Source organism: Aptenodytes patagonicus, chromosome 1 (genome assembly GCF_965638725.1).
Source record: "Aptenodytes patagonicus chromosome 1, bAptPat1.pri.cur, whole genome shotgun sequence".
Lineage (NCBI taxonomy): Eukaryota > Metazoa > Chordata > Aves > Sphenisciformes > Spheniscidae > Aptenodytes > Aptenodytes patagonicus.
The window spans coordinates 211,807,656-211,828,948 of NC_134949.1; the positions used below are offsets into that span (position 1 = coordinate 211,807,656).

A 21,293-nucleotide genomic window follows, 5' to 3' on the forward strand; every position below is an offset into this window, starting at 1 on the left:
CAGATAGCTACAGATTGCTCCTTAGCTGGTTTCTAGTGCCAAGAGGCACCAAACAGCACCAAATCTGAAGATCCTAAACTGTTAAAAAAGATGAAAGACTAGAACAGCCATATCTTCATAAAGACTACATTCAGCAAGGGTCCTATAAACAGAGGCTGAGTCTGAGTTCTTAGAGTCAAACTAATTTCCACATACTTACTCAATTGCACAGAGACGAACAATAGAAGTAAATCTGGAGGTAAGTTTATGTCTTCCTAATGTTCCTCCAGCAGACATGGAAGCCACAATTTGGATGTTTTCTAAACCAACCCATTCCAGATTTTCATCATAAAATCCTTGATATGTAAGGACCTTTAATAATTAAATAAATATTGTATTAAAAGAAAGCCAACAGAGTATCTTACCAAAAAATTAAAAAAAAAAAATTGAGAAGTACACCATTATTACTGTTCTCTTAATTGCCAGAGGTATACTACTCCTCCCAGTTTGGTGTCAGCTGCAAACTTGTTGAGGGTACACGCTGGCCCATTGTCCAGATCATTAATGAAGATGTTAAACAGGTACTGGCCTCCAACTAGACTTTGTGCCACTGATCACCACCCTCTGGGCCTGGCCGTTCTGACAGTTTTCAACCCACCTCACTATGCTTATCTAGCCCATACATCAACAGCTTTTCTGTGAGGATCTTCTGGGAGACAGCGTCAATGGCCTTAGTGGAGTCCAGGTAGACTATATCATAAAATAGAATCATACAATCATAGCATCATTTAGGTTGGAAAAGACCTTTAAGATCATAGAGTTCAACCGTAAACCTAACACTGCGAAGTCCACCACTAAACCATGTCCCTAAGTGGCACATCTACATGTCTTTTAAATACCTCCAGGGATGGGGACTCCACCACTTCCCTGGGCAGCCTGTTCTGGTGCTTGACCACCCTTTCGGTGAAGAAATATTTCCAAATACCCAATCTAAACCTCCCTTGGCACAACTTGAGGCCATTTCCTTTTGTCCTATCGCTTGTTACTTGGGAGAAGAGAGCGACACCCACCTCGCTACAACCTCCTTTCAGGTAGCTGTAGAGCGCGATAAGGTCCCCCCTTTGCTCCAGGCTAAACAACCCCAGCTCCCTCAGCCATTCCTCATAAGACTTGTGCTCTAGACCCTTCACCACCTTTGTTGCCTTTCTTTGGACATGCTCCAGCACCTCAATGTCTTTCCTGTAGTGAGAGGCCCCAAACTGAACACAGTATTCGAGTACCAGTGCCAAGTACAGGGGCACGATCACTTCCCTAGTCCTGGTAGCCACACTTTCTGATTCAAGCCAGGATGCTACTGGCCTTCTTGGCCACCTGGGCATACTGCCGGCTCATATTCAGCCAGCTGTTGACCAACACACCCAGGTCCTTTTCCGCTGGGCAGCTTTCCAGCCACTCTTCCCCAGGCCTGTAGCACTGCATGGGGTTGTTGTGGCTGAAGTGCAGGACTCAGCACTTGGCCTTGTTGAATCTCATACAAAATATCCATATACACTGCTCTCCGCTCATCTGTCATTTCATCATAGAAGTTTATCAAGTTGGTCAAACATGACTTGCCTTTGGTGAATCCATGCTGGCTACTCCTGATTTTCTTGTCATTCATATGTCTACTGAGTTATAATTCATTGAGGCAAGCACTGTTTTTATGCACTTATGCAAGTAAGCCAAATAAAAATGGTATCTTATTTCTGGCTGACACCTATACATTCTATCAAAGTACAAACAAAACTGATGTCAATACAGATGCAGGATGTTAACTCTGAAAATAATCAATATAAGTATTTACTACATACACTAAACTATTTCCAGTATACTTAAGTCTCTTTATAAATAACAGAAATAAGTTTTCACCTGCTGTAGAAAAGCCACCAGAGTGCTTGTTCCCCATTTATCAGGTTTGGGTAGATTGATATCCTTCAAGTACAAAACAAGCCTTTCACAGTCCTTTGGTCTGTATACTCGCCCAGTGTTTGTACTGATTACAATGCAAGTTTGGCTCAATTTTTGTAGAAGATGTTGAGAGGTAGTTTGTGCACTGCAGTGAATGGTAGCAATCTGAGTGGATCGGAGTTGAGAAAATGCATAATGAAGCAGCATCCTAAAAAATCAAATGTATACATACATATAAGCATAAGTAATACATAAATGTATTAAAATACTGTGTATCCAAAGATACTGTATAGGTTTTGAATTAAAATGCATATACTACATACTGTATTAATGTAATCAGTGATGCATGAGGTTTGCTGAATTAAACATTCTTGCCTTTATAATTATAATATTTTCCATTCAAGAAATTCAATAAAAATGTAGTATACAGATACACAAAACCTATACCTAGCCTAAATACCTTGTATGTATTGATCCAACCCATCTAAATTAGGAACCCAAGATAGGCAACAGGATGAGCTAAATTCAGTTGCCTGTACACAGGCATCTAGTGCCTCGAGATGAGACCGGATTCTTCATGTGCCTTTCAGCTGCTGCTCCATGACAGCACAGGTTCTCCAAAGGTCCTGTTTCATATCTAAAAGCCTCATTCAGATACCTTAGATGCACAGTGGCAGCCTGAACTTTCTCTGTAAATCTTCATAAGAATTTACCTGTTTGCCACTACAGGTTTGTTTCATTAGTAACCTAAACAAGTGATATTCTAGCAGAAAGTCATACGATAAAACCATTATAATAAAATATTACAAAGTTTGTCAAATAGCTAGAAGTATATTTTGCTTAAAACAGGAAATACTTTTTACCCCTTTCCACATCCTTCAGGACCCACAAGAAGAAATGGCTGCTTATTGTTAAAGTCTAGCCAGGGTCTAAAGTAATCTAAACCTCTCTGCATGTCAGGGGTTTGGATGACGGGAAGTGTTTGGAGGTTACTGAAGTCATCAACTGTTAGACTTTCAGTTTTTTTCAGCTGATACAGCATTAGCTGTCCAGTGTCAGTGTCATAATATGTGTCCAGGGGCTTCCTCGGATCTGGTGGAGATTCTTGTGCCCAACTGAAGATCTTTAAAAAAAAATAAAAATAAAGCTTCTGTTAAATCCATTCTCCTAACGACAAGATCTACAATTTCAAGTTAATCTAAAGAATGTTCAAAGAATACTTCTGTCAAACCAAACATTTAATTCTTTGATTGGATAATTTTAAGGCTGCCTTTGAAAATTCAATCGTCATGCATATGCCTTATAATTAAGTCCTTAACGAAACAGTAACATTACTCTTCCACATATTACTTTTTCATAACATAAAGAACATAAAATAAACTGTATTTAGCAAAGCTTTATATAAACTTTTTTTCATATTAGGCAATATACATAATAATAATCATAAGAACAAGATAACTCCTTCACGTGCATCAATAGCTAATTCCAGAAGCTGAGCCTAAACCTTTACCATCTGCCCTCTATATATGTTATAGCTCCAGGCTTTCTTTTGGAAGGAACTATTTCCTTCTCTCCAACATAAAACCCAAGTACGATTGTGGAGTGCAATTGTGGAGATAACTAACTCCAGGAACAGCCTTCTGTAGACACTATGGACCAGTATACCCACCTAGTTTTCCAACACGACTCCCTAGTCCTTGTGCCCTCAAGTATCTACACAAAGACAGAACCATACCCCAGCACATACAATATATAACCTCAAAATAATGCTGTAAGAATACCTCCCTGGTGGAGGTGCAACAAAGCCCCCACATTATTATTTCAAGCATTCTGAACAGAAAAAAAACCAGAAAAATTAATCTGTATTACATATACACGATACATATACACACACATGGTCAGCTATAGTGGGTCCTTGCATAAAACAGTACGGATAGAGGTCATTCTGTATCTTTTGGTGCAGCACCAAGATTGCTATCTGGGCTGGTGCACTTAGCAGCATATCAGTGATATCATAGAATCATAGAATCATAGAATCATTGAGGTTGGAAAAGACCTCTAAGATCATCGAGTCCAACCGTCAGCCCAACACCACCATGCCCACTAAACCATGTCCCTAAGTGCCTCATCTACACGTCTTTTAATTCTGAGCTATTTCCCTATAGACAACACAGATTGCAAACTAATTAGAGCACAGATATTCTATTATTGTAAATTTGCATTGTTAGAAGACAGAAAATCACTATTCCTACTACATATACTGAGACATTTTTAATAAACTTGCTGGAAAAGTTTATTACCTCTTTTGCAAATTCTTGTCGTGATTTCATGTTCAGATTGCCACCAAGACCCCGTAATAAGTTAATAATAAACTGTCCACGATCAGTACACCCATGAAGATGAGACAGTCCATTCATCACAGTTCCAACTAAACTTGTTTCTACCACAGAGTCATTCTGTAAATTGCAAGTTGTAGTAGATTTAAATATATTCCTAAAAATAAATGTGATGTATTGCTAGCAGACTATTACTCATCGTTCTTTGACACTTCCACAAATGATGAAAGTTCTCAATACTGCTGTTGTTCTAGAAAATTCACTGGACATGAAATTATTTTTAAGCATTGATTTAGAAGTTTTAATACCAGACTATGTATTGATGTAATTTAGGATAAGCAATCAGAACTTTCCTTACGGATTTTGAGAATCTATAAGAAATCAACATAACTGTATACTGGAAATCTTTCTCGTGAATGGATTCTTTACGTATTTTGCTCTTTAGCACCAAAGGGGATTTACAGCCTCAGGATCAGTGTCATGGTTTTTCCTTTGTATCCACCTGAAGATACTTTAAAAGTCTAAAAATCTCCATGGGTGAAAGAAGCAAGAGGGGAAATAATATTAAAACCACAACAGGACCATATGTGTTCCTCAAGGGGAGGTAATTCAGGTCTCCTAAATACTAGCTTACTGGCCACGGCAATGGGGATTTCTCCTAAATAATGTTTTGTGCAACATGAGCCACTTGTTCAATGCAAATGCAACTCCTTCAGAACAAGGGGAGGCAGGGAAGCACCCAGACTACTTAAGAAAATATAGCACATGCAGAACAATTATCTTGATGTACGTCCCAGAATGTACGTACAGAATCCAGATAATGTACAAGGTTTTGGACTATCCTTTTGGAATACTGCTATTACATATTACCTTTCGCTCATTAAAACATCTTTCGGTTAAGGTTTTCAGTTGAATCCTAAAAAGCTAAAGTTATATACTTAAATCCAGGACAGATTAGTGGGAGCTGTTAAAAAGTACTATTCTGAACAATCAGACTACTTCTTTAGCTATGCTTCTATCAATCTTTTTAGGTGTCTAGCATTACATTTCTCCCCAACCTATTACAAGCTCTGGTCTACACTGTGCAACTTTTCAAATTTTAGCCTTTTTTTTTGTTATAGTCAATAACTTAAATCTGGAAAAACAATTTCTTCACTTCTTCATTTTTTAGTTTACACATTCAGATCTTTTAGGTCTCTGAAAACATATAAAGAAATGTCCAGTATGGAAAATTAAAGACAGATATTAAGTTTCACAGAAATACATGGCTTTAACTAGTTAAAATTATATTAAATGTTTCAAAACTTTAAATACAGCGATTAGTTTTTGGAAACTGAGTAGAACGGTTCCAGTATTAATCTTATGAAGAAAACATCAATCAAAAAAGCACTGAGATGTTTTTTTACTTAAAATTTAAAAACTAATCTAGTTTAACACTGAAGAGATCATTCATATAAATGGATCATCTTAGCAGAAGCTGAAAATTGATTAAGTATTCAGTTACTAACCTTCTTCACAACCCAGTTTAAAGCCTTTTCAAAATAGTTCCCAATCCAGTTTTCAAGGTTGTATCTGCATTCTTCCGGCTGACTTCTTAGCCAAGACTTTATCAGAGAATTAAGATCTGTATCTTCATCACTAACTCAAAGCAAAACAAAACAAGATTCAAACAAATACAAGGCATCCACATCTTCACATAGACTGGTTCAAAGGGAACAAAAAAATTCTAGGAAAAGTTCAGGGAAAGACTTAAACAAGAATTTCTGACCAATATTTGGGCTTTCTAAGGGTCACACACAAACAAAGAATCCACGATGTCTCTTCCAAAAAGTCTGAGATACGTTAACCAAAAGCTTATAACAGGACAGCGTAGAAGGGACATGCAACCTAAAGCAAACTCCCCCAGTGATTTGCTTCATAAGTGTAAGCAAGTAATTAAATCGCTCCATCCCCTTTCAACTATCTTTCAAGAACAGAAAAGTAGGTATATTTGCTTACTTTAAAAGCATGTAATACTCCTGTGACTTACCTCAGAAAGATCATTCCCATTCGAGATATTGTAGCAGGAGAGGCACAGCTAAGGTCATGAGTTTCAAATATAAAGTTGACATTTGAGCCAAACTGAATTCTTTCCCCACTGGGCATAGTCAACAATCTGTTGTCATCCAAAACGGAATTCAAAGATTCAATCCATTCAGGATCAATATCACCATCACAAATTATCCATGAAGTAATATCTATTTCCAGACACAAAAAAAAAAATCAAACCCAAGAAAAACATTTAAAGAATATCATCCCTTGCTATTTTAACACTATTTATGACTCTTCTTTCATTATAACTTAAATATAAACTCTTTAAAGATATTCCTTATATGTTTTATCTTCTGATGTCTATTTTTGCTTTCTTATCACACAATTTGGAAAGTACATATCAGTGTTCTTGACTATGATTGTCACAAAAAGTTTTTACCTTATGCTACGCACAAATAATAACATAATATAAAAATGTGACTGAAAATAAACAATTTCAGTAATTTAAGCATAATGATGTTTAACCCCCTCACAAACATACCTCGGGGTTCTCGTACCACTTGTCGAGCACTATTTGTAAGCACACCATCAGACCATTCTCTGGTATCCATGTCAATATGGCCTAGCAACTGATGTCGAGGCATAGCTTTGGGATTCATAGTATACTGTTTCACTACTTTGCCAGTTTTACCAAGTGCTGTCTTTAACATCCGCCAGAGTGTTGATTTACCTGCACCACTTGGACCTACAATAACTACGCCCATTCTTTGACGTAGTTGTTCATATAATTCCAAAGCCTTCTTAATCTAGATAATAAAAGAGATAATGGCTATGTGAAGTCGTAAAGCTAAATTAATCATGTTCTTTTTTAATGTTTTTCCAATTTACTTTGGATGCAGTCACTTTGTTTCTAAAATTTTACTTTTTGAAACAATAGGTATTTGCAGAAGTAATTAAAATTACGATACTAAAGAATATCAAGAAACTTATTCTGCATGTTAGAAGCATTTCACTAAATTACTAATATGAAAATATCAGCCCTGTTTGGGCATATTTTTACTGAGAAATTAATGAACCTTTAGTCACAAAACTGCATGCAGCCCTACAATAAACAAATATAAATGAGACACAGAACTGCTTGATAAAACCAAATGTTCACATATTTAATTCTTTCACTGTCCAGAATGTTCACTGGAGTTTGTACGTGGCTTGAACAAAACTGTGTCACATGTTCACATCTTAATTTTCCTTGCACTATTTTTCTTTCAATTACAACTGATCTACCATGCTTCAAACACAGACATCTATTTTTTATATACATGTAATTAGAATCTAACTATTAGTTAATTCTCACTTTTTAATACAAGATTTCTTTCAAAAGTAAATAAAAATGTGTCAAATGAATGTAATATTAATAAGTTCTAATTAGGAATAACTCATATTGTTTTGTTGCTGTAGTTGATGTTTACCTGGGTGCTTATAATTTCCAAGTTTGCTTCTTCAAAGACTTTTTGTAAAGCTGTAGTTAACTCAGCATACTCCACATCTTTAAAGTCAATACCAGGAAATACATCTTTAACCAGCGCATCAAATCGTGCACAGTCTGCAAATGTAAGCTTTGACATGGTATTAAGCCGCAGAGCTTGAACCACCATGTGACTTTCATTAACTGGAAATAAAAGCAAAGAAGTCAAATCAGTTTAAGCTCTTTGTTGGTTTTTTCTTTCCTCAAGTGCTATATCAGCACTTGAGCCCATACTGCTAAGACGTTGAAGGTGGAATCACAGTGCAGACCACATTCCAGTTCATCTACCACTGTACTTGGAAGTTAGATGAGTGCCTTACTATAAGTATCATATATGCTTACAAATGCATTCTATACAGGTATGAGATGGTTATGATGCTGCCCAGATAGTACATAATAGCCTTATGATTAAAGTGGAACTAAGATTGGCAGTGCATGATAGCTTACTCGTTAAAGCCCTCATGAAAGAAATTAAGGACCTGGATTCTAGACCTTACTCTGCCAGAGGCAGTTTGAAGTCACACCTCTCAAGTGCGTCCTAATTAACTATGATATTCCAGAAATGAACACTCTCCACAACTCCTCTTCAATCTGAAGTACCATGGAAATGTGTTTTGGGACCAGAACAAAAACAGCCACAAGAAAGCTTTACTCTGCCTGAAAAATACTCATGATGGGAAAGGCACAGGGCTCTGATCTCTGGTTTTTTGCTTTTTTAATCAAATTGCTTTCTCATGTAAAACATGTACATTTGCAGAGGGCAGGACTAGGAAACACAAGTGAAAATCATCCTGTGTTTCTGCCCTCCTTCTGAATGCGTGATTGCCCCAAACCAGAATGCACTATAGCCCAAATTCAACACAAGGGACAGAAAGTGTCCGTTCCCTAACTTCCCTTTTTCCTGTGGCTTTTTCCCAAATGTTCCAGAGGTTAACGATTAGCATACCCTTCTAGAATTTGCAAAAAGTTCACAGTTTTTCATCCTGAACAATGCCTTAAATGCAAATGCTTCTACAGGCAAATTTTCTATAGCACAATAAATGGTTAAGAGGGAAAATGTTGGCATTAAGGAACTTGATTTAGAAAGGTTGAACTGCTTTACTAAAGGACGTAATACAAAATTTAAGCAACATTTAAGAACATGGCCAACATTTTGACATGCCAAAGGATTTTGACTCAACAATACAAGCAAACATAAAGAAACAGGAAAACGCATTTGTTAGCAATATCTTAAGCTTCTCAAGCTAAGAGATAAAAAACAAACAAAAAAAAAACCACAAAGAAAAATTTCTGCATCCAAATCATAAGCTAAATCCATCCATCTTGCCTTTCACAGGGTTATTGAAAATTGTAATTTAAACCAGACCAAACAAATTTCACATATTTAAACATGAAGCTAAAGTGTCATAGCAAGGAACAGTGATAGGAATGTGCCCTAAAACACATTGCTGGTAATCCTTCTTTGGCAGATCCAAACTAAAGTCAATTACAAATTCTTTAAAGTTGTCAGACCATTTGTTATGCCAAGATTTGTAAACCAAGGCTGTCTCTAAAAACTTTCAGTATAGTCTGGACAGACATATGCTGTTTAAGCAAACAAGAAGCAGTAGTTGTGTCCTAAAGATGTGAAATGCTTATCCATCCCACACTCTTAATTCCTACTCATTTAATATCTAAACAACAACAAACAATCATTTAAAAAAGCTTAAAAAAATAATACAGTGACCCAGTCTAGTCAATACATTTCTATCATTTCTACCTGTCCTTGTATTTGTCTCTGTCTACCAATCTGAATCTAATGCCATATGACAATTTTAGCAATCCTCAAAGAGAATAAAAATGGTCCAATGACTGATGAATAATGACAGCATCAGAGGATCAACTTTCCTGACCTAAACCAAGTGAAAACAAAAGTCTTTGAGAATCACTCAAAATCATCCCAGAATAAGGTCCTATATCTATATTCTTATCATATAAAAGCTCAATCTAGAATATGACAAGAGTCTTTTGTGATGTCCTAATGAAGGAGGACTTTCACAGATATTTTTTTCTTTTCTAGATTGCCTCCAGATCCAAGCCATGGCTTCTCAAAACTCCAGTGAACAAGAAAGCTGTAGTGAATGATAGCTGTACAACATCCTGAATAATCAAAAGTTTGGCATGGTCAACCTTACTTTCTTGCTTTGCTTCACTTTTCTTCAGCTGATGAAGACGACTGCCACAGCCTCTCAAAACAGTCTTCAATGCTCGTAAACCCCAATCATAGTGCTGCTGTGGTGTCAGAAGCTCCCTAAATTTAAAAACAGCAATATTTTAATAAAATTTAGGTGATAGCGCCTGAAATTTTTGTTTGGCAAATGAATATGCTCATAATATGGTTTTGGGCAAAAGAGAAACTGGTGAGTATTTGTAACACTGTCTGTAATGCATTTCAGAGATATAAGCAATGACACACTAGAATTTTCAGAGGGAGTATATTCCACAGCTAATGTATTTATTATTGTCCCTAACAGCATTAATTAAAACCTCTGAAATTTGTTCTCTCTAATATGCATACTTATAACCAAATATTCACTTGCATTTCAACAACTTCAAGAGTCTAAATTCAACACAATGCTTGTGAGCATTCATATCCTCACATTCATATTTAGTGTGTGTAATAGAGGAGCAGTACTTCGCCACCTTCAGATTATAACTGCATTCCAGTTATTTTCATACGTGAACCTCCCAATATATTGCAATGTTCTTATTTTATAAGTTAAATTAGTATCTACAGAGATGCATGGTATACCATTCAGATTTAAGAGCTGTATTGAAAGTAAAACTTTAGATGACTCCAAACCTGTGGTTTTATGTCTAGTTTTGTTTCTGATACATAGCTTTCTGCAATATCCAAGTCATAAAATATTACAGAAAATTAACAGAAAGCATGTGTAGATTGTATCCCTAAAGTCATGCTTTGGCATAACTAGATGGAGAAGAAACAAGACGGCAGTGAGATAACAAGGATCAACGCTAAAATAAAAGCAGGAGGGAAGAGAATTACAAAGGTTACATGACTAAGGAAAAAAACCCCACACCTTACCTTGCTAGATTAAAAATAGCCACTAATTTTCTACCGAGTATTTTAGCATCCTTAAAGCCTTCTGAATACAAAATCACTTCTGCAATGAGTTCGTTGTCTGGATGAGTCATAGCAACTGGCCTAAAAAGTTGTTTGAGGTTATCAGGCAGTTTTTGTCTTCCTCCATAACCTTTTCCAGCAGGATTCAGAGTGATAAAAATTCCAGAATTATGATCCATTTCAACCTAGCATTAGAAGTGCATTGTAATAACATATTGTCATATAAAACAGTATTGAGAAATATTGGGTGGACTATGTTTAGTTACAGTAGTCAGTTTTTAAGTTTGACCCAATTGTTTATAGACTATTTTTATAAGCAGAAAGAAAGAAAGTTTTGCTGTACCTTTTTGCCAAGCATCTCACATACAGGACTATGTTTCTTCAATGCATGTTGAATTGTCTGAATCTGCATGGATACTGCAGACAATACAGCTTCCTCAAGTCTATTGAATTCATCAAAACAGCCCCAGGCACCACACTTCACTAAGCCCACAAATATGCGCCCCATCGACTTCACATCAATACCCTTAAAATTAAAAAGAATACTATCAAAATTCAAATAACAAGAAAGTAATGAAAGACTGTCTTCCCATCTACTAAAAAATATGTCATTGGAAATACCCACAAATTTCTAATGGAAACTGACAGATTATCAAAAGTATTTCTAGAATATAATATTGCGTTATGAAGTATGGGCATAGATATCCATTTCCTAAATTGTACAGAACTATATTCACCTCATCACAATTAAAGACTAATACTTGTCTTCCAAGAAGTCCACCCAAGGCCTTCACTGATTCTGTCTTTCCAGTTCCAGCTGGACCATAGGGATTTCCTCCAAGGCCCATCTTCATAGCCTGAGTAAGAGTTAGGTAACACTTATCTGTCAAAGGTGTGTAAACAAGTTTAGGGGAATTACCCTGCAGAAACAAAACAAATTATATTGATTGGTAGACAGAAATTGGAATCATAGAATCATAGAATAGTTTGGGTTGGAAGGGACCTCTAAAGGTCACCTAGTCCTACCCCCCTGCCATGGGAAGGGACATCTTCAACTAGATCAGGTTGCTCAGAGCCCCCTCCAACCTGACCTGGAATGTTTCCAGGGATGGGGCATCCACCACCTCTCTGGGCAACCTGTGCCAGTATTTCACCACCCTCAGCGTCAAAAATGTCTTCCTTCTATCTAGTCTAAATCTACCCCCCTTTAGTTTAAAGCCGTTCCCCCTTGTCCTGTCGCAACAGGCCCTGCTAAAATGTTTGCCGCCATCTTTTTTATAAGCCCCCTTTAAGTACTGATAGCAATAAAGTCTCCCCGTATTACTGACGATGTAATTTCATTACTTTCATTCATAAGTCATTAATTTGAAAACATAACACAATGGTCAAGATTACTGTCTCATTAAGTGTATGAATTTGTTTACAGCTATGAAGTTTTCCTGATTTTATATCAAATGTAAAAGCATTGTGAAAATTTTTTTTAGAATTACAGAAAAGGGGTCAACACAGATGAAACTGCACTCTGATATATAAAAGTAGCAAGCATATTAGAAAATATTTATATGATACTGTAGCTGCTTTCCATACAACTTACATTTACCTCATCAATATCACGAATGAAAATGATTACCCTATCTTTTAGTATTTTCTATGAAAGAGCATGCTAAGGACACAACAAAGTTGAAAAAAAATGGCAACAGTTGGGAGGCAACCAGCAGCATGTGTGAAATGAGAAAGTGTTTGACACATATATAAAAGCCACCAGGTAAAAATTAAAAATACCACACCTGATATTCGTAAGTATATTGGAGTTCAGCATCTACCATCTGAACATAACATTTTTGGTCTTTCATATAAAATCTCAGCTGCTTCTTCCAAACCCAGTCTTCAACGTTGTGAACCTGAGCTTGATTCAGCTGCTTCACCACATCAATGTTATGAATGATATCAAGAATCAGAGCTTTAAGCTTGAGCTCAAGGATTCCTGATTCTGCAAATAACCACCAAAAAAAAAAAAAAATCACAACAGTGTAGTAGGGAATATACACGTTACCCATTCTCAGTTCATTGTGCTGCTTTCTATTATCAGCAGATTTTATTCAGATCTCATTTCAATTATATATAGAAATATTATTTATTATCTAAAGCAAGCAGCATAAAATGAGATCCTGACAGAGAATGTGAATCATCATGTAACTTCAGTCATTTAGAATTGATTTTGTTTGCCTCTACACTCAATAAGAGACAGAGGCATTTTTTGGAAAGCAATTTATTCCAGGAGTGTCTACAGCTATGTCCACTCTAGTAATCAGCGTGGCACAATCTGTTAATTGATCTGCTGAGGATCTGAAAACCATACTACACACACTCTGGAGATTCTACTCGGACTAATTAGGGTGATGTGGAATAAATGTTCATTAGCAGATTGGGTGCATTAAGTGTACTCTGAGAACATATTTTTTAATTTAGTTTCATTTGAAAGAAATCCAGTTTGTGTGCTCCTATACCATTCCATGATGGGAATTAAACGAAAGTAAGTGGGGATAATCAGGCAACTCACTTCAAAATCACACCTATTATCCAAACTAAAAGGTTACTGTAAATGTATTATACAATAGATGGAATGAACACTCTTCTATAACTGATGACATTTCTCCAATGGCTATAGAAAGAGCACAGAAAGGGAGCTTAGATAAAAAACCACACTTACAGACTGCTGAAGGTAGGTGATATGAATCCTATTCCTAATTAATATATCAGATGTTAACAGTTCATAAATTCTAAACTAGAATTTAATACAGTAAGCAGCTACACAAATGTGGTAGAAGATTGTCAATTACATGTCAAATTGAGTCTTTTTATACGTATATGGTAAGAGCCATCTCACCTAACCTACACTCTAGAATTTTACATCTGAGGTAGTCATTCAAAGCCCCCCCGGTCAAAAGAGAGGAATAAACACTCAAAGGCATAATTATTCTAATCCATTTGGACTATATAAGATTCAGAACAATCATGTCTTGAGAATAACTAGTTTAGTGGTTTTGCTACAGAGGTACTCAAGAATTATTAGTTCAGATGCAGATGTATACATCTAAGATAGAAAAAGAGAATCACCTACACAGTTACACAGAACATATTGGCATGACATAATGTACCTCAACTGCTGTTTGGCCAGTTCCAATGAAATATAACACTAGAGTACAGTTCAGTAGGTGAGGACAAATTATCAGTAAATATATAAAACAAAAATTATAAAAAGTTATTAAAAAATTCATTAAAGAGGTTTGCAAATATATAAATGCTGCAAGATCATTTTTAATCTAAATAAAAATCCACTGTTCACCCTGAAATATTAAATACACTAATCTTGGTGGTAATAGGTGGCTAACTTTATGAACTCAAATCAAGACAGCTTTACATAATTTCCTGTTTAAATAAACAGAATGTTAAATACTGTACAACTACATAGTCATTATAAAGAATTATATATTAATGATCATTTTTATACCTGTACTCCCAGTATCTTCTATACTAGTATCAATGCTAGTATAATGTTCCAGTTTAGCCGTAAGTTCTAATTCTAATTGTTGCAGATTATGGTCTTTGATAGCACTTTCAACATCTTCAGTGAACTGAATTTGTTCTGCCAAGGAAAGAATCTTTGGAAGAGAAAGTTCAGATTACATTTTATAAATACAGGAGACATAAAGAAAAAAAGTTTTTCAATTCATTTATAATTGCTTATTATGTCTGATATTTAAAGTATTTTACTGTATCATTTTTAAACAACGCCACACATTTGCTATGCTCTTAAGAACAAATGCATCCAATAAAATGTCGCGAAAACTTGCAATGTAATCTAATACAGCAAGTCCCTTAGCTGTTCTACAGCATGTGGTATCAAAATTTTTAGATCTTTTCCCATTAAATGATGTGTCAGATGGAAACTACCACATTGTAGGCACGCTGAGCCCATACTTAACAGGCTCAGGAACACCTCTGCCTTTTTGTGTCACTGATCTGCTAACACAGTGTTTTGCATTCTGATTTCAAATACTCCACTTATGTTCTAATTACTTTAAGTTCACTGGAAAAGCCCTGTCTGAGCTATGAAGGTTCAGTCAAACTTGGAACTGGAAAGATCTGTAACAAAAAATTCCATCAATTATGCCAATCTGAAGATTTGTAACATTAACTACATTCCGGGGGAGGAAGAGAGTAACCAGCAAGCCTTTGAAGGAGCGAGAGACAGGATCACTGAGCAAAGGGCATAGGGTGATGTGACAGGAAGAGATCACAAAAATCAACAAAATGGGGCTTAAGCAGGGTCACGTCCAGCACTTGCATGTCAGCAAGGAAGTGCCTACAAGGCACCATTATGGAGAAATCATCCCCCAAAACCTCTCCAGAAACTCAACATGCTGGGGTGCCTCTCTAAAGTGCCTGTACACTAATGCATGCAGTATGGGGAATAAACATAATGAATTACAAATCTGTGTGCAGTTGCAGGGCTATGATCTTGCTGGGATCATGGAGATGTGGTGGGGCGGCTCTCATGGCTGGAGTGTTGCAATGGAAGGATACAGGCTCATTAGGAAGGACAGGAAGGGAAGACGAGGAGGGGGAGCTGCCTTTTATGTGACAGAGCAGCTGGAGTGCACGGAGCTCTGCCTGGAGATGGATAAGGAGCCAGCTGAGAGCTTATGGGTTAAGATTAAAGAGAGGACAGGTCAAGACGATGTTATAGTGGGTGTCTGCTACAGGCCACCTGACTAGGAAGAACAAGTGGATCAGGCCCTCTACAGATAGGAGCAGCCTCACATTCACAGGCCCTGGTCCTCATAGGGGACTTCCACCACCCCAATACCTGCTGGAGGGGCAACACAGCAGGACATAAGCAATCCAGGAGGTTCATGGAGTTCGTCGATGACAACTTCCTCTTCCAAGTGATAGAGGAGCCAATAAGGACAGGTGTTTTACCGGACACAGTCCAGTGAAAGGCCACAAAGATGATTAAGGGACTGAAGCATCTCTCGTATGAAGAAAGCCTGAGAGAGCTGGGGCTGTTCAGCGTGGAGAAGAGAAGGCTCAGGGGGGGATCTTATCAATGAATATAAATACCTGAAGGGAGCGTGCAAAGAAGACGGAGCCAGGCTCTTTTCAGAGGTGCCCAGTGGCTGGACAAGAGCCAGTGGGCACAAACTGAAACACAGGAGGTTCTGTCTGAACATTAGGAACACTTTTTTACTGTGAGAGTGACTGAGCACTGGAACAGGTTGCCCAGAGAGGTGGTGAAGTCTCCATTCCTGGAGACATTCAAAAGCTGTCTGGACATGGTCCTGGGCGAACTGGCTGTAGGTGGCCGTGCTGGAGCAGGCGGGGTGGACCAGATCTCTAGAGGTCCCTTTCCACCACAACTATTCTGTGATTCTGTGTGATTCTCTGTGCTACTGGTCAAAATTGCATAGAAGTATTTAATGTTCATGACTATTTCTGCTTATACAGCTAAGCTTTAGAAACTATATTTTAATCAGATTGAAAAAGGGCTTTTTTATGTTACTAAGTCTTAGCAGCCCTGAATATAACATTCAGTACCAACCAAGATCAAGATTTACATCAAATTTAATAAATAGACAGATGTTAGATCAGGTGCCATGTGAAAGACTTGAGTATTTCAACTGTTTACAAAAGAATTATAAGAACACATATTTTCAAGAGTTTCTCTATACTATAATGAATAAAATGGATTTGTTTGAGGTTAATTTCTTCCAAATCCATATGTATACTTCTTTACGAGACTTCAAAAAATAACTTATTTGGTAAATCTAAGACTACACAGTCGCATTACTGGATCAAGTACTACCTGCGAAGGAAAGAGCGATGGATCAATTGAACCTTGTGATTTTTTTCCAGCATCAACACAGTCAATTAACATTTTTTTCAGGGTCTCCTTCATCTCCAAAGCCAAACTGTTTAGCCACACCTGACAAAGAGATGAAAAAACCTCAAAAGTTACATTACAAAATAATTTCTCAAAGATGCTTGAACTATACTTGGATGTGATTTTCTTACCTCCACATCATTTGACAGAAGAACTTTATTTCTAAGTGGCACAGTTTCTCCTTCTACAGACTTCATGGCAACTATGTATTTAAATTCTTCATCAAAGCTCACACTATTAATGCCTAGTAATCAGAAAACAGCAATGACATCATATATTGTTAAAGTCAAACATTAATTCCTTAGTGTCTAGTAGAGGAAAGAGAGAAAAAAAAGTCTGCAACAGATTATTTAGCTTTGAAGAACCTTATTTCTAAATAAGTACATTTCACAAATGAAGATTAATGCATTACCAGCAAAAAGCTTCTTAAGATGAGACTGGATAACCAGAGGATTCGTGGACTGTCCTAAAATTTCTAGTAAGTCATCATCTCCAATGAAATAGAATCTTGGAAATGCTGAGCGCTTTTCCTATATAAAACCAAAATAAATCAGTTTTGTTAATTTAAATTCGAACTTATTGACTTTCTTTATAGAAAACTATATTAACATCAGCTGTACCTCCAAAAACTCATTCAAAGATCTCTGACACCTCTGAAGCTGGTCAAGTATGGTAATCAAGGTATTTCTTATTCCTGTCCGGACATTCAGTGATGTTATCCTATTGTCACTCTTGATATCTGACATAATGGATCTTGACAGAAAAAAATGGAATAATTCATAAAACCACCATTATAGTTTTAAACTGAATATGCTATACATGTAGTTATGTAAATAAAAATCAAAGCACAGGGAAGTCATATAAATATCTGATATGTAACTTCCAGTTTTCAGTATTAATGATGAAACATTTCAGAATTTACATCAATGTCTCTCCAATGTAATTTAATAACAACTGTTTCTTGCTAAAATTTCTTTACCCAAAACCACGAAAATTCAATTCTTGACTTCTATTTCGTTCTAAGAAGTCATTTTAACTCAAATGAAGACAGATAATGGTACATATCTACATTTCTACAATCTCCTTCCTTTTTATCTTCTTGACTTGTTTAGAACAAATAAACCGTCTGTTTCTCCCAAAAGTCCATCTGTATACTTGCTTAGTGAACAAAGTGCTTGTCTTCAACAAGAAATGATTCTTGAAAAAACAATTACATCACCTCTGCTTCTGTTGACAAGATTGATCTTGTGGTTGCCTGCCTTGTTCGTGATCTTTGACGTTTCATGTGATTCCCTTCTTCATATGTACCCCATTAAATGAAACCTACGTTACCACCTTTATTCAGATCTATGTCACTGCCACACATCTATATCTACTGAATTCTTGCTGCTGACCTTCATCTCCATACGTATTCCAGTTGTTCAATACATTTTCACCATGAAGAATGTTCTAGCCTACACGTGTCAAAGATACTACAAAAAATAAGTCACATTCCATAACACTAACCTAAAGTCTTCATCAACTCTGTTAAAACGAGCCTGTTCTTTAGGCAGAGCACCACGACCAAATATCGGTTCCAAATAGACCCATTTCCTTTGAATTTGGTTTAAATTCTGCAGATACTCATCCAGCTCAGCCAGCTTTTTTTCCCAGATGGAGACTTTATCTTCAAAACCTTTGTAATATGGAGAGTCCTTGAGGGACTGTAGAAGACAGCGATGATCTCCAACTTGGTTGACTATGTCCTTCCAGTCTTTAATAAGCCTGATAGTCTTGCCTTGGCTATCTTCATAATCTGTTAATGTAAAGACAGCTCCAACTCCCCAGAGTTCAAGCTCACGTAATGCTTCTCTGATTGTGACTTCACCTTGGGCCCGACAATTCAAATCCTATTTAAAAGCATAAATAGATTTCATTTGAAAGCACAGAGTTTGCAATAAACTTTCGATTCAAAAATATAACGTAAATTCTATTTCTATAGTAATAAAAATACAAATACGCATATAGAACAAGATATACTACATAAAATAAACCATAACATAAAATATAGTACCTTTATTTGAAATTATTCGTACCTTAAGTTCCGTTGCTTTTTCTATAATGGCATCTGCCACTTTTAGCAGATCTCCAAATAACAAACCCTCAAGTGTAGTGCCTCGGGGAAGACCCAGAAGACGAAAGAGATCCAGCCAATGGTCTGCAGAAAGATGTTCTCCTCTTATATATTTTAGGAGTGGAATTATCATCTACAGGAAAAACACACATGTGAATCCATCTAGTCTTCATGAAAATTGTATCCGTTTGATTACAGAGTGACATGCTATTCAAACAAAACAAAACTTTACATTCTTAAACTGAAGTACATTTTTTTCAATTCCTGGATTTAGTTTTTAGGTGTATAACACTGAGGAAAACTCATTGCTAAATGTGTGTCTATGCAAACTGTAGTGACCTTCCTGTTCACTGTAAGGAACTAAAAAGTTCTCAAAAGTAAGTGAAATGTTCGAAACAGTATCACAAAATATTTTGTTAAATTGTAACTGAGTTTATTATAAGAACTGAAAAATGAGCTACAGAATGAAGTATATTACCCAGTAATACCAAAACATGTTTTGTTTTATACCCCTTTCTGTAATTAGCATCTTACTTTATATTTGTCCACTTCTTTTTGCAATTTTACTGTCATTACAGTATGTTCTTCCATCTTTCTCATTTTGTCATGCCAGTTAAACAAAAATTCTTCAAATAGGTATGTTTTACTCCTGTGTGAAAATCAAATATAAAAAGGTCATAACAAGACAGTACTATAACCATACATGTATGTCTATGAAAAATAAAGTAGCAAAATCATACCTAAAAGTAATCCAGTCTTCTTTGGCTTTTTCCTCAAAACCTTGATAAAACTCTTCATACGATGCCCAGACTCCTGCACAACTCTTAATATCTTGACATACAACTTTTGACAATGAGAAGTCAGGCTCTTCCAATTTAAAATGATGGCATTCTTCACTGAATAAAAAGATCATTGTATCATACATTACATTATTCCATTATACATTTATGGTTTAAGAGATGGTATCATATGGAAATAATTACACATCTTTTAGGAAAAGCTATTCGCTTCATTGAAGAACATTGCTGCCAACTGCAATTTCCTTATAGTCTCCTTCTCAAATAGAAATAATAAAGGAATACCAGGGATAACTGTCCTACACAGTGAGCTTCTCCCATATTCACAATTATTTTCCATAAACTTTCATTTCTTTCTCATTTATGAGAAAAGCCCCCAAAAATAAAGCTTGGGGAAAAAAAATTGATTGTTTCTTCCTGTTAGGCAGAAAGAACATGCTAATTTTATTTACTATCATATTTAAGGGCCAAGCTAAGAATTTAAATAGAAAACTGTCCACTCAAGATTTGCAATAATGAGCTTAATGAAAGTAGGCACCCAGTGGAAAAATCCTTTCCTTTTGCACAACAGTCTATCAGATAGGACACTTAAGAAATGCGAGAGCTTAGCTCATGCCCACTTAAGTTACAAAAGGATTGAAGCAATAACTCTCCCTCTTGGATCAATACTCCAAACCTTCTCTTAGTAAGAACTTCAGAAGTCAGAATCAAGCCTTTAGTGTACAGACTCCCTTACTTGAAAGCCTAAGAGACTTCTTGAATTTTTCATTCCAAAAAACTCAAGAAAAACTCAGCTCGAGAAATTCTTGTTATGTAAAATGAACAAAAAGGACCCTGAAAAACTAATGAAAAATATGTAATATAAATAAAACAAGTTCCTTATATTATTTGTTGTGATAAAATTTAGTTAACATTTTCTGAGATTCTATTGCTGCAAAAGATCCATACGTTAATGAGTAATGTATACAGGGAAATAAACATACATGAGTTTTTCTTTCACTGTTTCAAGTTCATCAAATTCTTTCTTTTTTTCCTTTATGATCTGAGCACTTTTCTCAAGCACATCCTGATCACCTGTTTCAATGACATCATCACTTGGCTTTAGCTGATCCCAACGAGCTTTAAACTTTTCCAGGTCTTGAAGATATATATTAATACGTGAAATCACATTTCCTTTCATCATTTCAATCTGTAAAGCAAGAGTTAAAATGAAATTCCTTCAATGGTTCGTAACTATAACTATGATCGAAACCAAGGTATCAACTTGAAAACGTGATCAAAATTTGATAACTACAACTTGATCAAAATAAAAAAACTTCTTGTATAATACCTTAAGAAATAGTTCATCTTTATTCTTCTGTTTTTTTTAAAAAAGGGAGCACTAATTTTCTTATGCTGGTATTTGAGACCTATTTATTTGGCCTATGCAACCTATTTAGCCTGCATCTTACAGCATATTGCTATATTTGTATGGTATATTGATATCTTCAGTAGTAT

At 36.1% G+C, this 21,293-nt stretch overlaps 1 protein-coding gene across 4 annotated transcripts in view; it reads right to left on the bottom strand.

The window, feature by feature from the left end:
• Positions 1-21,293, bottom strand: part of DYNC2H1 (dynein cytoplasmic 2 heavy chain 1) — a 190,083-nt gene that overhangs the window by 143,315 nt on the left and 25,475 nt on the right. For 3 of the 4 annotated variants that reach the window (XM_076328219.1, XM_076328216.1, XM_076328217.1), the window contains 23 exons: positions 20,780-20,985; positions 19,740-19,895; positions 19,534-19,648; positions 18,962-19,132; positions 18,393-18,775; positions 17,507-17,639; positions 17,299-17,416; positions 17,018-17,130; positions 16,809-16,928; positions 14,454-14,604; positions 12,730-12,932; positions 11,680-11,862; positions 11,286-11,468; positions 10,904-11,127; positions 9,993-10,108; positions 7,763-7,962; positions 6,835-7,099; positions 6,292-6,499; positions 5,771-5,900; positions 4,227-4,382; positions 2,790-3,049; positions 1,888-2,134; positions 200-351 (listed from right to left, as the gene is read on the bottom strand). In XM_076328219.1, the coding sequence (XP_076184334.1) occupies positions 200-351; positions 1,888-2,134; positions 2,790-3,049; positions 4,227-4,382; positions 5,771-5,900; positions 6,292-6,499; positions 6,835-7,099; positions 7,763-7,962; positions 9,993-10,108; positions 10,904-11,127; positions 11,286-11,468; positions 11,680-11,862; positions 12,730-12,932; positions 14,454-14,604; positions 16,809-16,928; positions 17,018-17,130; positions 17,299-17,416; positions 17,507-17,639; positions 18,393-18,775; positions 18,962-19,132; positions 19,534-19,648; positions 19,740-19,895; positions 20,780-20,985 (4,193 nt within the window). The remainder of the gene's footprint in view (positions 1-199; positions 352-1,887; positions 2,135-2,789; positions 3,050-4,226; positions 4,383-5,770; positions 5,901-6,291; positions 6,500-6,834; positions 7,100-7,762; positions 7,963-9,992; positions 10,109-10,903; positions 11,128-11,285; positions 11,469-11,679; positions 11,863-12,729; positions 12,933-14,453; positions 14,605-16,808; positions 16,929-17,017; positions 17,131-17,298; positions 17,417-17,506; positions 17,640-18,392; positions 18,776-18,961; positions 19,133-19,533; positions 19,649-19,739; positions 19,896-20,779; positions 20,986-21,293) is intronic. The other variant, XM_076328218.1, reaches the window with a different exon arrangement.